At 32.9% G+C, this 18089-nt stretch overlaps 1 protein-coding gene across 4 annotated transcripts in view; it reads left to right on the top strand.

The window, feature by feature from the left end:
- The window catches only part of LOC127724637 (uncharacterized), a 640225-nt gene that overhangs the window by 417965 nt on the left and 204171 nt on the right, over positions 1–18089 (top strand). For 2 of the 4 annotated variants that reach the window (XM_052231644.1, XM_052231645.1), the window contains exon 24: positions 4608–4858. In XM_052231644.1, the coding sequence (XP_052087604.1) occupies positions 4608–4858 (251 nt within the window). Of the gene's footprint in view, positions 1–4607; positions 4859–18089 lie in introns of those variants that run through there. The other 2 variants (XR_007992624.1, XM_052231646.1) reach the window with 2 other exon arrangements.

Raw genomic sequence — 18089 nt, forward strand, 5'->3', positions numbered from 1 at the left:
AAATTGCAAAATTTTTATTTTCTTCTTAATATCAAGTTATTTTTAAAATTGGAGTTATCTTCCTTTGTCCATGATTATAGTTGAATCAACTACAATCCATGCTTTTTACAATGCAATGTTTAATTTTGACTTCCACTGATAAAACACAGATCAAGTTGAATTTGGATAGTGTCACTTTAACCATGATTGAGTTATGCCCCTTTATAAATCGTAAGATTGCAAAATTTTTAGTTTCCATTCTGTAACTTAAGTTTGCCTCAACCAAACATTATGAAACCTATACACAATATTCATTAGGGCCCCCCCCGAATGGCGGCCGCCCTATAGTGATCAGTCTGTCTGTCCATCTGTCAGTCCGTCTGTCAGTCCGTCCGTCCGTTTGTCCATCCATCCATCCATCCGTCAGACTGTCAGTCCGTCAGTCCATCTGTCTGTCCGTAACCAATTGTGTCCGCTCTATATCTAGAGAACCATTATGATTTCAAAGTTTATACTTGACATGTATATTAACCAACATCAGAGGGTGTGTCATAATGTATGTACAACTTCCTAGGTCAAAGGTCAAGGTCAAAAACTTTGGTTTTAGTTGACAACCCCATGTCCTATGGTAAAGATCGTGTCCGCTCTATATCTTGAGAACCGTTATGATTTCAAAGTTTATACTTGCCATGTATATAAACGAACACCAGAGGGTGTGTCATAATGTATGTACAACTTCCTAGGTCAAAGGTCAAGGTCAAAAACTTTGGTTTTAGTTGACAACCCCATGTCCTATGGTAAAGATCGTGTCCGCTCTATATCTTGAGAACCGTTATGATTTCAAAGTTTATACTTGCCATGTATATAAACCAACACCAGAGGGTGTGTCATAATTTATGTACAACTTCCTAGGTCAAAGGTCAAGGTAAAAAACTTTGGTTTCAGTTGACAACCCCATGTCCAATGATAAAGATACAAATTTTTTACCACACATTATTCACAGCCGGGCCCACAGAGATGGCTCCCATCTCAATGATATCTAGTTACCACAAAACTAAGATCAAGTACAAATTTTTTGTTTCCGTTTTCTAACTTTAGTTTGCCTCAACCAAATGTTATGAAACTTATACACAATGCTTATTACTACATAATACAGATTAAGTACGAAATTTGGTGGCGACACTTTTACCATTCTTGAGTTATGTCCCTTTATAAACATAAAAATTGCTGAATTTTTCGTTTCCGTTCTCAGACTTTAGTTTGTCTCAACCAAATGTTATAAAACTTATACACAACTGTTCTAGAGTTATTTGGCAATATAGGAGGGTGGTGATATATTGATGGAAGAAGATTACAAATGACAAAAAAAAATCACTATGGAACTGAAAGTACTAAAATAACATTTGATGTATTACAACAACTACATGATTTAAGCGGGTAGGCCTTGGTAACCCCAAAATTTTCCTCTCGTTTAATTTTTCTTATATTTACACCATTGAAAGGGTAGGGATCCATTAATCATCTGCCAAGGTCTTGTTGAAATTCACTGTTGCATTTTATGTTTATGGTATATTGAATATGATCAATTTTGGGGTACCCTAAAAAACGGTCGAAAACACTAGTAGGCATATATTATTGTGTGTTTTTGCACATGTTCTTATTAAGAATAACAATGACTTTTAAAATGTGTAGTAGAAACATATTTTAGAGTAAATCTAAAATATCATGGTAATATTTGTGACCTGAATGTTTTATTTGGCCCTCCCCCTCAGTCATGGTCTATTGACTTTAAAACTTTTGCTTAATTTAGAAGTTTGTGATTAGGTCAGTTTATGGGGAACCTATAGTGGAGGTAATTGATATATGGTTTGCAGTTGTATTAGCATTGGCACATCTTATTCCCATGGAGATTGTTTGGTCATGTACCTTTAGTCATGGTTCATTGACTTTGAATATTTTGCATAACTTACATGTTTAAGTATTGCTATTTTAATTTCAACATTTGCGTTTTACTATCAAAATAATAAAAAGGAGAGACATATCTCTGTGTTAACAGTATTTTTTTCATATCATTGTATTAATGTTAATTTTCTAACTTTTCAGCTTTTGAAATTTGAATCTTGAAAAAAAAATGTAATTCCTTATTTTAATGCTTGATAGAGTCAACCTTGTCCAATTTTCATAGATGTTCCTGCTTCATTCTCATAACCAAGCATAAACAACATAAATGCTTGATCACTGTTACAATTACAGCTAGGTTAAAAAGCACAAGTGACTTCCAATACCTTTGTAAGAGTTGTCTCCCATACCCCAGGTCTACCCCCTTTATTATCATTTACTTTTTTTTACAATAAAGACATTTAAAGAATAAAACATACTTTTTGTTTGTCTGGCAGGATTCCTCTGACCTTGACCTCATTTTCATGGTTCATTAGTCAATGTTAAGTTTGTGTTATTAGGTCTAAGATACTATAAGCAATAGGTGAAATAGAATTGGTGTATGGAATGATTGTGAGGTGTAGATGTCCCTATAACTGGGTTCAACTGAACTTTGACCTCTTTTCATGGTCCATTGATCAATGTTAAGTTTTGTTGATTTGGTACATTTATCTGATACTAAAAGAGTGGACCATATTATGGTGTATGGTGTAATTGTAAATTGTACATGTCTGTCTGACAAAGTTCATCTAACTTTGAAGTCATTTTCATGGTTCAGTGGTCATTGTTGAGTATTTTCTGTTTACACTTGTTTTTAGATACATTAATTAAGCAGTTAGTAGGAGAACTATATTTTGTGTATGGAGTTATTTTAAGATGTTCCTGTCTGTTTGGCAGGGTTTATATTATTTTGTCCTTATTTTCATGGATCTTGAAAATATTAAGTAGACCCCTGACTTATGAAAATAAACAAAAACAAATATGACCACACATAGATTTCCCCAGTGAAATGCAATCCAACCACTCTTTTTAAAAACAAAGTTTTAAGTTCTCTGAAAATTCTGTTCTTTGCAATCAGTTAATGACTAAAGTTTTTACATCTTTATTGAATTGCCTTCTATCTGCTCTTCACAGAAGCACAAATGGTTATTGAAGCTCAGTCAATTATTAAATTATAATAACCGATATTAACTCATATGTTTATTGGTAATGTATTGTAATAACCTTTGCATCTGTGTCTTCATTTATACTATTTGTACAGATTGCTTTTGCCAAAATTAAGCACTTTTTTTTGGTTACAAAATTCCAAAATGATAAAAAAAAATAAGGAGATGTGGTACAAGATGTGGTACGATTGCCAATGAGACAGCTATCCACCTAAATTCAATTGAAGTGAATGTAAGCAGTTATAGGTAACAGTACAGCCTTCAACAATGAGAAAAACCCACACTGTATAGTCAGCTATAAAAGGCCCTGACATGAAAAATATGAAACAATACAATTGAGAAAACTAACAGGCTGTTTTATAACAAAACAATTTACGAAAAACAAATACGACAGATATGAACCAACAACAACCACTGAACTACAGGGTCCTGACTTGGGACATGCACATAAAGAATGTGGCTAAGTTAAACATGTTTGCTGGTGCCAAACACTTCTTTTACAAATAATCCTTCAAATTAAATGTACAAACAAACAGTGAAATTGTATATAAAATTGAGAATGGAAATGGGGAATGTGTCAAAGAGACAACGACCCGACCATAGAGCAGACAACAGCCGAAGGCCACCAATGGGTCTTCAATGCAGCGAGAAACTCCCGCACCCGGAGGCGTCCTTCAGCTGGCCCCTAAACAAATATGTATACTAGTTCAGTGATAATGGACGTCATACAAAACTCCAAATTATACACAGGAAACTAAAATTAAAAATAATACAAGACTAACAAAGGCCATAGGCTCCTGACTTGGGACAGGCGCAAAAATGCAACAGGGTTAAACATGTTTTTTGAGATCTCAACCCTCCCCCTATACCTCTAGCCAATGTAGTAAAAACAAACGCACAACAGTACGCACAGTAAAACTCAGTATAAGAGAAGTCCGAGTCCGATGTCAGAATAGGAAACAAAAGAAAATAAACAAAATGACAATAATACATAAATAACAACAGACTACTAGCAGTTACTGACATGCCAGCTTCAGACCTCAATTAAACTGATTGAAAGATTATGTCTTCATCATATGAATATCAGGCACAATCCCTCCTGTAAGGGGTTTAGTATTATACCGTCATAAAATATATGTGTCATGCCAACAACTGGTTTTAGAATAAATGTGTTTGATTCCGATGCAAAGACCCCATAAGTGAATCAATATTAAAGCCAAAATATGCAATCTTTAATGACCTGACAACAGCATCGTAACTATATCCCTTCTTAATAAGTCTGTTTAAAGGTTTTGTTAGCTTTTGAGGTGAATACTGACATTTTTGTGCTTTGTAAAGAATATTACCATAAAAGATTGGATGTGAAATACCCGAACGTATAAGATGTCTGCATGTTGAGTTATATTTACGAATGATGTCCTTGTACCGATGATAAAATTTTGTAAATGTTTTGACTAGTTTATGATATCGAAAACTCTGGTGTAATAATTTTTCAGTAATACATATTAACTTTATATATTTCAGTACCGAGTTGAATCAATGATGTTACGACTGGCTAAACCAATGAATTTTATCTCAGTCTCACCAAGTGTGCACCAGCGAGCTAGAATGAGAGCACCAGAGTGTATACCTTTAACATTGGAACCAGAATCCAGATTTTACCATGATCCTGTTGTTGTACTTGATTTTCAATCACTATATCCATCCATCATGATTGCTTACAATTACTGTTTCTCTACTTGTGTTGGAAGGATTAGTTTTCTTGAAAAAGCTCAGTAGGTTTTTTCAGACCAATAGTTTATGAACGTTGGTTAAGGGGAGATAATCAAATTTGTTGAGCAGGGATCCCCTTTTGAAACTTCAGGGTCAAACTTGGCAAAATCATCCATGGGGTATCTAGTTTAAAAATGTGTCCAATGATCCCACCTGCCAACCAACATGGCTGCCAAAGCTAAAAAAAAGAACATAACAGGTAAAATGCAAGTATGCCTATTATTGCATTCAACTTTTTGAATACTAATTGAAATGAGTCAACATTTTGATGCAATATTTCTTAATTCATCAACATCAGATTTTGTGAAAATTGATATTTCCTTAAAAAGCCACATGTTCAACCCTTAAACTTTAGAATATACTAAAGCATTGGAAAGTTTCAGCAAAGAAGCGGTGTGTTATTTGTGTTGCTGAGTATAGATAGAGAGATCCTTAAAATAGCAAAAATGATCATCAGGAAAAGCTTTACAGATAAGATAATTTGAACTATTTTTTTCTCTCCTGCTATGAAAGTCACAGAATTGGAGATATAGGGAAGTGATCCTGCATGGACAGAGTTGTTAACTATTTGAATAAAGCTTTATATTTTAGAATGTAGAAGATCTGGATGTTTCATAGTTTGTATACAGATGTCTTATGTTACCAAGTTCCCATCTGTCATATGTGTAGTGTCCTTGACCTCTTTTCATGGTTCAGTGACTGCTTAAAAACTATATAACTTTTTTGTGATATGAATTTCTCACTTATTATGGGCACTGGACGTACAACAAGCAACAATCAATCAATCACATATAATTAATAACAGGGTTCAAATGACCTTGACTTCATTTTCATGGTTCATTGGTCAATATAGAATTTCCATGGTTTGGTCTGTTTCTTTTATACTATAAGCAATAGGTCATCTATATTCTGTGTATGGAGGGATTGTATTAAAGGTGTACATGTATTTCCGGCTTGGTTTATCTGACCTTGACCTCATTTTCTTGGATCATAAATGTTAATGTGATACTTGTAGTAAAACTTTATATGTAGGACTATCAATATAAAATCAATGGTCAGTATAGTAGGCGAGACATTTCAGCGTGTGCACTCTGGTTATCAAATGAATTATTTTTTTTTAATTCTGTATGTGCTGTCAGTGCATATGAATTTGGATATTGTACAATATTGAAATGGTAGAACATTATGTCGAACCAAATTTATGAACCCAAGGTTAACAAAAGTATTTAAATTGCATTTGTTGTGTCAACCAATACACATGTCAAAACATGACCTCTGAAGATTTAAATGGATTTATGAGTTTATCTGACAATATACTTTTAATTAAATTTCTGGTCGTTGACCACTGTATTCATTTTTGACATTCTTTTCCTGCAAGTGTTTACCTAAGATTTTCTTTGATCGTCTTAATAAAAAGTTAGCGATACATTGTTATAGATTATGAAAAATTATTTAAAAATTTTTATAATTAATTAATTGTAATCATACATTAAAGAGCTTGATTGTGCATAAAGTGAGGATTAAGTCAGCAAATAGAAACTACTCAAATGGCGTTTTTAATCTTTTGTATTCATTTGTGGAAAAAAATTGAAATAAAACAAAACGAAAAGAAATTTGAATTTTCACGGGAGGGGTCATTAAGTGTTACCTTTGTCCGTCCCTACGTAAGTCCAAAAATTGGTTTCCATTCTCTAACTTTAGTTTTCCTCAACCAAATGTTATGAAACTTATACACAATGCTTATAATTACCACAAAATATAGATCAAGTTTGAATTTGGGTAGCATCAGTTTTACCTTTCTCGAGTTATGCCCCTTTATAAAGTTATATGCAAGCATCATCTGTGTTCATCCCATGGACACATTCTCCATTTATTTACAAATGCCTTTGAAACAATGTCAGAAATTATTCTCTCAGCCGAAAACCATAGGAAAAATTGTACAAAGAATTAACAGAGACAAAAAAACATTATTTTATTATAATAGTAAAAGGCAATTACATACAGATACTTCGATCTCAGATCGGAATATCGAACACTGGCCCATACTTATCTGGATTTATTTTATCCATACCATGCTAAACAAGAGGTGTGTCCCTTGGTCTGTCAAACTTCCAGTATTGGTTTAACTGGAATCCGCTTGTATTAACGCTATGCTCAAGCCTCAAAGTGTGTTGGTCAGCCAAGAACCAGCTTAGGTATTGTTTGAGTCAAACTATCATAGATTGGTATAAACTTTAAATGGCAAAAATGATCAGCAATACAAGATCATTAAATATGCCAGAATGTCTTAACTCATTGGATGACTCCTTGTAGGAGTGATTGCCCTTAAATGACGATTATTTTTTACTAATTTATGAGATATTGCCTATAAACTTGATAACTAATAATAGATATGTAGAAACTGTGAACTTCAAAATTGATCAGCTATACAAGTGAAACCATTGGCTCACTTCTTATAAATGACATTTTTATGCCCCCGCCGTAGCGGTGGGGGCATTAAGTTTTACCCTTGTCCGTCTGTACGTACATACGTCCCAAAATTGGTTTCCGTTCTCTAACTTGAGTTTGCCTCAACCAAATGTTATGAAACTTATACACAATGCTTATTACCTGTTATCAAATCAAGTTCAAATTTGGTTAGCGTCACTTTTACCGTTCTTCAGTTATGTCCCTTTATAACTATATGATATGCAAGCGGGGGCATCATCTGTGTCCACATGTGGACACTATCCACATTTATTTCTACTAACTTTACAGAGTTTTGGCCTATTATTTCTTCTTATAAGTGCTTCAGGCTCTTAGGAGCTTCTCATTTTTTAATTTTTTTTTTGCAGTTTACTTGTTGATACAGTCTGATTTAAAGTTTGTTAGACATCAGTTACCTCTTCAAACCTTCTTAAAATTTTATGAAACTGGGGAGAAGCTTTTTTGTCTCGTTTGAAGAAGTAGAAAAATCAAGGAACAACTATTGGACGGTCAATGATATTTGTTATGCAGATGTACAGTCAAACCTGGGTAAACTTGACACTGAATAAACTGGTTTCCTGTACATTCCGGACAAAATTGAAGTCCCATTTTTTCCCCTTCAAAGTCTTTGTAAAAATACCCCCATAAAACCGGATCCTGTGTATTCCAATTCTGGTCTAATAATGCAGTCCCAATACTCTTAATTACATCAATTATTACCTGTCAAAACCGGTTTGTTTAATTAATTTAACTTGATAACAGTATTGATCAATATACAATCAAAACAATTGTTTATACAAGATGATTTTTCATGATAATCAATTAGCTTACCGTGAACTTACAGTAGTGAGCTTTATTATTTAAACACCATTAAGTTTTAATTAATAGAAACTGAAAAAAATGCTGAATATATCTAGGATAGAACTTACGTTTTAACTTTTACATTTTTTTTTTCAAATCGATGAGTTAGAAATTTACATCGTGTTTTCGAAATGCTGGGTTCCCTGATGTGAACCCCCGAAACCAATGACCCTGATAATGAAGAAGACCCGGATGACGACATTCCATTGTCGAGTTTATGGGTTTTTTAGTTTACAATTTACAATGAGACAGAACTTTTACATGCAAAATATCTGACGTCACAAGTCAATAACTTCCTGTCAAAATGGAAACCTGAATAAACAGACCCACTATCCAAACCGGCCCTTTTTCATAGTCCTATAGCCGGTCAGTTTATACAGGTTTTACTGTACTTGCATTTGCACATCTCATTTCCATAGAGATAATTTTCCCCCACCCCCTCAGTCATAGTCTATTCACTTTTAATGTTTTGCATAGTCTACATGTTAAAGTTGGTGACTTCGAATGTTTTGCGTAGTTAATTGGTTAAAGTATTGACGTTTTAATTTTAACATTTGTATTATACTATCAAAATTACATAAAGGGAAGACATATCTTTGAGTCAGCAGTTTCTTTACAAGTTTTAGGTAAGTTTAATTGAAACCACTTATGATAAGTCAATGGTATTTGATATGCAGATTTATAAGCATTGTCATTTAACACAAGTCAAAAATATTTTGTATCTACTTGTATTAGCATTTGCAAGTCTTTTTTTTCCATGGAGATTATATGGCCACGCCCATCATCATGGTTCATTGACTGAAACTTTTGTATAGGTTGTGTTAAGGCTTGTTTAAAGGGAACCACTTATGATAAGGCAATGGTATTTGGTATGCTGTTTTTAACCGGATTTTTTAAGGAAAAATCGGTTATTGACTTGGGGATGTACGGCCGGCGGGCGGGCTATTGGGCGGCTGCCAAACATGAAAACACTTTGACGAAATTTTTTCAAATTTAGATATGTTGTTTCCTGTGACTAAATAAAGGTCAAGTTCAATTTTTAGGATTTTAGCTTTTCTCTTTGTTGAGTTATATCCTTTTCCAATAGTCAAAAGTGGTACTTATTATGTGATTGAGTCATTTCCCTTTGAACAGAAATGGTTAATTATATATATAAAGTTTGATTACACTTACGGATAAGTTTTATAGATTTTTAAAAAACATTGTATTAATGATAAAAGACATTTTGAATTTTTTTCTTCTTTTCTTTTGTAAATTGTTTGAAGAATTTTGTGGTAGGTTTGTTTATTCTGAACTCCTTTAAAAACTAAGTTTATATTTTCTATTAATAAACATATATTTAGATTTCTGATTTTGGTTTAATTTCATCAAAAATTGAATTCTTGGGGTTCTTTGATATGCTGATTCTAACAATGTTTTAGTGGTTAAATCATATCTAATTTTATTGATTATAATTTGAAACTATATAACTTCATATCTAATTTTAGAGAACTATTTTTCAGTGGTTAAATCATATCTACTTTTAGAGAAATATTTTTTTTTATCATTTATTCAGTTTGAGGTATTTCCCTTTGAACAGAAAATGAATAAGTAAGTATATGGATAACATTAAACTGCGTTTCATTTCAACATAAATTAAATATATATAGGGTTCTTTCAAATGCTGAATCTAAACCTGTATTTAAATATTGGATTGTTGGGCCCAGTTTTTGAAGTTGGTCCAAATCAGGGTCCAAAATTAAACTTTGTTTGATTTCAACAAAAATTGAATTTATTGGTTTTTTTGAAATGCTGAATCTAACCATGTATTTAGAGATTTTGGATTTTGGGCTCCTTTGTCAAATTGGTCAACATTGAGGTCCAAAGGGTCCTAAATTAAACTTTTGTTTGATTTCATCAAAAATTGAATTCTTGGGGTTCTTTGATGTGCTGATTCTAACAATGTACTTAGATTTTGGATATTTGACCATAATAGGTAAATGTCCAATTTCAAATTTTTCAGTTCAACTGTTCAGGGTTCGACCTCTGCAGGAAATCCGGTTTGCTGTCACTCTGACAGCCTCTTGTATAAGAACTGGAGTTTCTCATTTCCATGGAGGTTATTTGGCCCTGCACCTTCAGGCATGGTTAATTGACTTTGAATGTTTTGCATAGTTTACTTGTTTAAATATTGTCATTTAGATTAAACATTTGCATTATACTATCAAATTACAAAATGGTGAGACATATCTCTGTCAATAGTTTATTTTTGTCGAGCCTGGGACATTTATGTTGCAAAAGCGAGCAGTGGTGGCAACATTTAGGTTCAGTCTGGTTAGACATCAATTACTTTGTCAAACCTTCATGGAATTTTAGTAAATTTGGACAGAAGCTTGTTAATAACCAAAATACTGTATCCAGAGTGAAATTTTTAAAATATTTATTTTCCTTTTTAATTTTCGAAGGAAATATTGGTTATCGATTTGGGGATGTACGGCGGGCGGGCTGGCTGATGGGCAGCTGCGAAACAGAGTCTCTTCAATAACATGAAAATGCTGTGATGATTTTTAGCTCACCTGGCCCAAAGGGCCAAGTGAGTTTTTCTCATCACTTGGCGTTCGTCATTTGTCGTCCGTTAACTTTTACAAAAATCTTCTCCTCTGAAACTATGTGGCCAAATTTAACCAAACTTGACCACAATCATCATTGGGGTATCTAGTTTAAAAAATGTGTCCGGTGACCCGGCCAACCAACCAAGATGGCCGCCATGGCTAAAAATAGAACATAGGGGTAAAATGTAGATTTTGGCTTATATCTCTGAAACCAAAGCATTTAGAGCAAATCTGACATGGGGTAAAATTGTTTATCAGGTCAAGATCTATCTGCCCTGAAATTTTCAGATGAATCGGACAACCCGTTGTTGGGTTGCTGCCCCTGAATTGGTAATTTTAAGGAAATTTTGCCGTTTTTGGTTATTATCGTGAATATTATTATAGATAGAGATAAACTGTAAACAGCAATAATGTTCAGCAAAGTAAGATCTACAAATAAGTCAACTTAACCAAATGGTCAGTTGACCCCTTAAGGAGTTATTGCCCTTTATAATCAATTTTTAACCATTTTTCGTAAATTTTTGTAATCTTTTACAAAAATCTTCTCCTCTGAAACTACTTAGACAAATTTAACCAAACTTGTCCACAATCATCATTAGGGTATCTAGTTTAAAAAATGTGTCCGATGACCCCACCCGCGAACCAAGATGGCCGACATGGCTAAAAATAGTACATAGGGTAAAATGCAGTTTTTGGCTCATATCTCTGAAACCAAAGCATTTAGAGCAAATCTGACGGGGATAAAATTGCTCATTAGGTCAAGATCTATTTGCCATGAAATTTTCAGACCAATCAGGCAACATGTTGTTGGGTTGCTGCCCCTGAATTGGTAATTTTAAGAAAATTTTGCAGCTTTTGGTTATTATCTTGAATATTATTATAGATAGAGATAAACTGTAAGCAGCAATAATGTACAGCAAAGTAAGATCTACAAATAAGTCAACATGACCAAAATTGTCAATTGACCCCTTAAGGAGTTATTGCCCTTTATAGTCAATTTTTTACAATTTTCGTAAATTTTTGTAATCTTTTACAAAAATCTTCTCCTCTGAAACTACTGGGCCAAATAAAATCAAGCCACAATCATCAGTAGGGTATTCAGTTTAAAAAATGTGTCCGATGACCCTGCCTGCCAACAAAGATGGCCGACATGGCAAAAAATAGAACATATGGGGTAAAATGCAAGTTTTGTCTATTATTCTGATAACCCTTATAAAAAGAGGAAATCTGAAGCTGGTAAAATTGTTCAGAATGTTGAGCTCTAACAATTATCCATATACGTCAAAACTGTAAGACAATTTCCTGTAGGAGTTATTGCCCTTAAATGACAAATTTTACCACTTTTTTTCGATTTTTGCCTATTATCATATCTTGAAAACTATAAAAGATAGAGAGAAACTTTAAATTGCAAAAATGATCAGAAGGACAAGTTCTTCAAATAAGTCTTATGGTTGAAATCATCAGTTGACTCCTTATCAGAGTTATTTTCCTTTGAAGCCGATTTGTACAATTTTATTTGCGTTTTTGTCTTATATCTTAAAACTTATAATAGATAGAAAGAAACCTAAATATACAAAAATGATCAGCATGACAAAATCTACAATTATGATAAATGGCAGAAATTGTCCAACGACTCCTTATTGGAGGTATTGCCCTTTAATTATGATTTTTACCATTTTTTTGGCGTTTTTCCTTGTATGATATTAATTATAATAGATAGATAGAAACTTAAATAATCAAAAATGATAAGCAAGACGAGACCTACTAACAAGTCAAATTTTGCTGATATAATGAGTAGACTGTTACTCTTTATAGGAGTTTTTTTTACCCTCTTTTGTGTTTAGAGCAAAAGCTAAATAAGATCATGAAAATAGAAAGAAACTAAACAGACTTCAATGATCAGCAATATAAGATACAAAAAAAAACAGAGATTTTTGTCATTAATTCTATTCTCGTCTACAATGTTGGAGAGTGTCCCCTGTTGAATATGCATATAGACCAAGGTGAGCCTCTAGTTTTTCAAATTTAGATATGTTGTTTCTTGTGACTAAATGAAGGTCAAGTTCAATTTTCACGATTTTAGTATTTCTCCTTTTTGAGTTATCGCCATTTTTAATATCCAAAAGTGATATTTTTAAATATTTTTCTCTTGTTATCATATTATGACTAAGCATAGTAAATGTCTTATCTCAAAATAAAAATTGGAGTAACAGATTTATTTGAAAATTTTTCTATTTCCTAAGTGGTGATGATTATAAGTTATATTATTAGACATTTTGAAGTTAATTACATTATTAATTATTATATATGTAATGTTATAGTACTATGTTAAACCATAGTTCTGTTCAAACCCTTCAGATTTGCAAGTATGATTTTCATTATTAATTAGATCTAGAAAATATCTATGCACATGATAATCATTGGAGTGACAGATTTATTTGAAAATTTTCTGTTTCCTGATAAGATCTGTAGGACTGTATATATAAAGTTTGAAATTTACTAGTAGGACTGTATAAATGAAGTTTGAAATTTACTGTTCATTATTAGACATTTTGTAGATAATTAAGTCTCCCTAAACCATATATATATTCTTACCCTCACCCCCTTCAATTTGAGAATGTGCTTTTATCTTGTAAATGGTCGAGATCCCCACCCATAAACCATATACATTCTTGTATAGGACAACAAAAATCAAATGAAATAAAAGGCGAGTCCCCTTGGGTCACCCCCACCCCCCTCCTGTTTAAGAACTTGTAAACGGTCGAGATCCCCACCCCTAAACCATATATATTCTTGTATGGGACAAAAAATCAAATCCTAAACAACCATAGATATTCCTGTTCGTCATTTCAAGAAGATTTGAATGACATACAGGGTCAATCCATAGGCGTCACTTATGCATATCACAAACCAATTTGTACTGGACTTTGCCCAATGTCAGGCGACCATGGGAATGATGAATTATTGGAGCTTTGTTTGGGAGACTTTGTAACAGCATCCTGTTACAATTATTTCTTGTTACTGATAAGTTTTATAGATTTTGAAAAGACATTGTATTAATGATAAATAAAATTTTGGATTTTTTTCTTCTTTTCTTTGGTAAATTGTTTGAAGAATTTTGTGGCAAGTTTGTTTGTTATTCTGTAAAAATTTTCTGAATGCTATATATTTTTTTTTGATGAAGTGAACTCCTTTAATAACTAAGCTTATATTGTCTATTAATAAACATATATTTAGATTTCTGATTTTGGGCCCAGTTTTCAAGTTTGTCCAAATCAGGGTCCAAAATAAACTGTGTTTGATTTCAACATAAATTGAATATATATAGCATTCTTTGAAATGCTTAATCTAAACCTGTATTTCTTTTCATTTTTAATAAGATAATACCACATTGAGGTCCAAAGGGTCCTAAATTAAACTTTTGTTTAATTTCATCAAAATTGAATTCTTTGGTTCTTTGATATGCTGATTCTAACAATGTTTGAGTGCTATTCTATTATTGATTATAATTTGAAAAATTGCATCATATCTTATTCTTGAGAACTATTTATCCAGTTTGAGTTATTTCCCTTTGCACAGAAAATATTATGGATAAAATTAACCTGTGGTTTCATTTCAACATAAATTAAATCTATTTAGGGTTCTTTCATATTCTGAATCTAAACCTGTATTCAAATATTAGATTTTTGGGCCCAGTTTTCAAGTTGGTCCAAATCAGGGTCCAAAATTAAACTTTGTTTGATTCAACAAAAATTGAATTTATGGGCTTCTTTGAAATGCTGAATGTCCAATTTCAAATATTTCAGTTCTTTGACCACATTTATTTTGTGTCACAAACCTATGCTGTGTCAAATATTCAATCACAATCCAAATTCAGAGCTATTTTAAGCTTAAATGAAGTGTCCATACTTGCTCAACTGTTCAGGGTTCGACCTCTGCAGGAAAATCCGGTTTGCTGTCACTCTGACAGCCTCTTGTTTCTGTATTTTACTGGTAAACGGACTTATCTTTTGTCAAAGCTTCATAGAAATTGATGAAACTTTGGCAGAAGCTAATTTATTATTAAGAGATAATTTCTGAAGCAAACTTTTGAAAATTTTTTTTTTTTCATTTTCAGTATTTTTCTAATAGATGGACTTAGTTTTTGTTGAGCCTGCGACTTTGACATAGGGATAGTGATCTGGCGGCTGTATTAACTAACTTCTTAAAAGCTTAATATTTCAGAAGGTAGAAGACCTGGATGCTTCATACTTTGTATATAGATGCCTTATGATATGAAGTTTCCGTCTTTCATTGTCATTTTCATGGTTCGGTGACTACTTGAAAAAAAAGTTGAGATTTTTTGTAATGTTAATTTCTCTCTTATTATGAGTAATAGGATAACCATATTTGGTATGTGCGTACCTTGCAAGGTCCTCCTGCCTGTCAGACAGTTTTCACTTGACCTCGACCTCATTTCATGGATCAGTGAACAAGGTTAAGTCCATATCTCAGATACTATAAGCAATAGGTCTACTATATTTGGTGTATGTAATGATTGTAAGGTTTACATGTCCAACTGGCAGGTGTCATCTGACCTTGACCTCATTTTCATGGTTCAGTGGCAAAACTTAAGTTCTTGTGTTTTGATCAGTTTTTTTAATACTGTATGCAATAGGTCAACTATATATGGTGTATGGAAATATTTTATGATGTACATGTCAGTCTGGCAGATTTTATTTGACCTTGACCTCATTTTCACAGTTCATTGCTCAATGTTAAGTTTTTATGTTTTGGTCTCTTTTTCTTAAACTTTAAGCAATAGGTCAACTATATTTGGTGTATGGAATGATTGTAAGGTATATATTTCTGTCTGGCAGGTATCATCTGACCTTCACCTCATTTTCATGGTTCATTGGTCAATGTTAAGTTTTCCTGATTGACTTTGTTTCTTAGATACTATAAGCAATAGGTCAACTACTGTGGATTCATTTATTTTCCTGGGTACCAATTTTCGTGGATTGAGGAAAAACTTGCATTATCGTGGATATTTGATTTCGTGGTTTTGCCAAAGTCTGCATAAATTCCTAAACAAAATTTGTAATTCGTTGGACATTTGAATTCGTGGTATCCGGGTAACCACAAAATCCACGAAAATTGGTATCCAACGAATAATAATGAATCCACAGTATATTTGATGCATGGAATGATTTTAAGGTGTACATGTCTGTCTAGCAGGGTTCATCTGACCTTAAACTCATTTTCATGGTTTATTGATCAATATATAATTTCCATGGTTTGGTCTTTTTCTTTTATACTATAAGCAATAGGTTATCTATATTTGGTGTACGGAATGATTGTATTGAAGGTGTACATGTATGTCCAGCTTGCTTTATCTGACCTAGTCCTCATTTTCTTGGATCATAAATATTCATGTGATACTTGTAGTAAAATTTTATATTAAGGATTATCATCAATCAATGGTCAGTATAGTAGTAGTATAGAGACTTTTCAGCGTGTGCACTCTTGTTAATAGTTAACATTTACAGACTGCCTCAGATCAAGTACAAATTTGGGTAGTATCCCTTTATACCTTTATAAGATATGCAAGTGGGGTCATCATCTGATAATAACTTTAGTATAAGTGAATGGATCGCTATGAAATTTAACCACAAGGTTCAATAGCACAAAAGGAAGGTTGGGATTGATTTTGGGGGTTATTGTTCCAACTGTTTAGGAATTAATGGTCAAAAAGGGGCCAAAAAAGGCATTTTTCTAGTTTCCGGACAATAACATGTGTATAAGTGTATGGATCTCTATGAAATTGTACCACAAGGTTCCATACTTAAAGGGAAGGTTGGGATTGACTTTGGGAGTTATGGCCCAAACCGTTCAGGAATTAGGGGCAAAAAAAGGGGGGAAAAAGGTTTTTCTGGTTTCCTGACAAACACTTAAGTATTAGTCAATGGATCTCTATGAAATTGTACCACAAGGTTCCATACCACACACAGAAGGTTGGGGTCAATTTTGTGGGTTGTGGTTTTAATCGTTAAGAAACTAGAGGACAAATTGGGGCCAAAAACAAGACTTTTCTAATACTGGCTAAGCTGGTTCTAACATAAATTATTTCTGATCTATATAAAGAAACAACAAATACTGATATGGCAGGAGATACACACCAAACAGGGTGTGTAAATTATTAGTCCCCTACCGACGAAGTCCATCCATCAGTCCGGCAAATCAGTTTCCCACACTTTTTTCTTCATGCTTGAAGATATTGATTTGATATTTGGTGTATTGTTTTATCATGACAAGTTACAGATCAATGCGAATTTTGTTCCGGTCTGATGATTTTTTGCAGAGTTATGGTCCTTTGACTTAGAAAATTCACCCAAATAATAAGTTTTCCACTTTTTTTGTCATGCTTGAAGGTATTGATTTGAAAATTGGTATATAGTTTTATCATGACAAGTTACAGATCAAGTTTGAATTTTGTTCCGGTCTGATGATTTTGTGCAGAGTTATGGTCCGAAGGGACTTTGAAAATTCACTTAAATAATCAGTTTTCCGCACTTTTTTTCGTCATGCTTGAAGATATTGATTTGAAAATTGGTATGTAGTTTTATCATGACAAGTTACAGATCAAGTTAGAATTTTTTGTGCAGAGTTATGGTCCTTGGACTTAAAAAATTCACTTAAATAATCAGTATTCAACACTTTTTTTCATCATGTTTGAAGATATTGACTTGATATTTATTATATAGTTTACACCATGACATTTTAGTTATAGATCAAGTTAGACTTTTTTTCCAATGCAATGAATTTTTAACCGGTAGGGGACTATATATTGCCATGCAATACTCACAGAATGCTTGTTTTTTCTGTATTTTACTGATAAATGGACTACCTTTTTAAGTCAACATTACACTTTTACACTGACAGCTGCAATAGCAGGTGAGACACAGGGTTATGGACAACCCCTTACAAATTTGTTTGACATAAAACAATTAAAGATAAGGAGAAACAAAAACTATCACCAGGACAAGATTTAGAAATAAGTCCAACAGCTGAAATCTTCAATTAACTCCTAACAACCATTATCACCCATTAATGATAATTGTTAACCATTATACATTTTGGGATGAAAACTATAGTAGATTAAGAAATGCAAAGTGAAATTGCCAGTTGACAGAAAAATTAGATGCAAATTTAAAAAATCATTTGAAAGGATACCATATTTTGGGTAAATAACATGTTTAAAATTATACTCATTCGATTCTTATCAGCATGAAAACAAGTCACAATTAACTACAGCCAGATTCAATTCCTAATTTTG

This window comes from Mytilus californianus, unplaced genomic scaffold, assembly GCF_021869535.1.
Source record: "Mytilus californianus isolate M0D057914Y unplaced genomic scaffold, xbMytCali1.0.p SCAF_14, whole genome shotgun sequence".
In the NCBI taxonomy this organism is placed as follows: domain Eukaryota; kingdom Metazoa; phylum Mollusca; class Bivalvia; order Mytilida; family Mytilidae; genus Mytilus; species Mytilus californianus.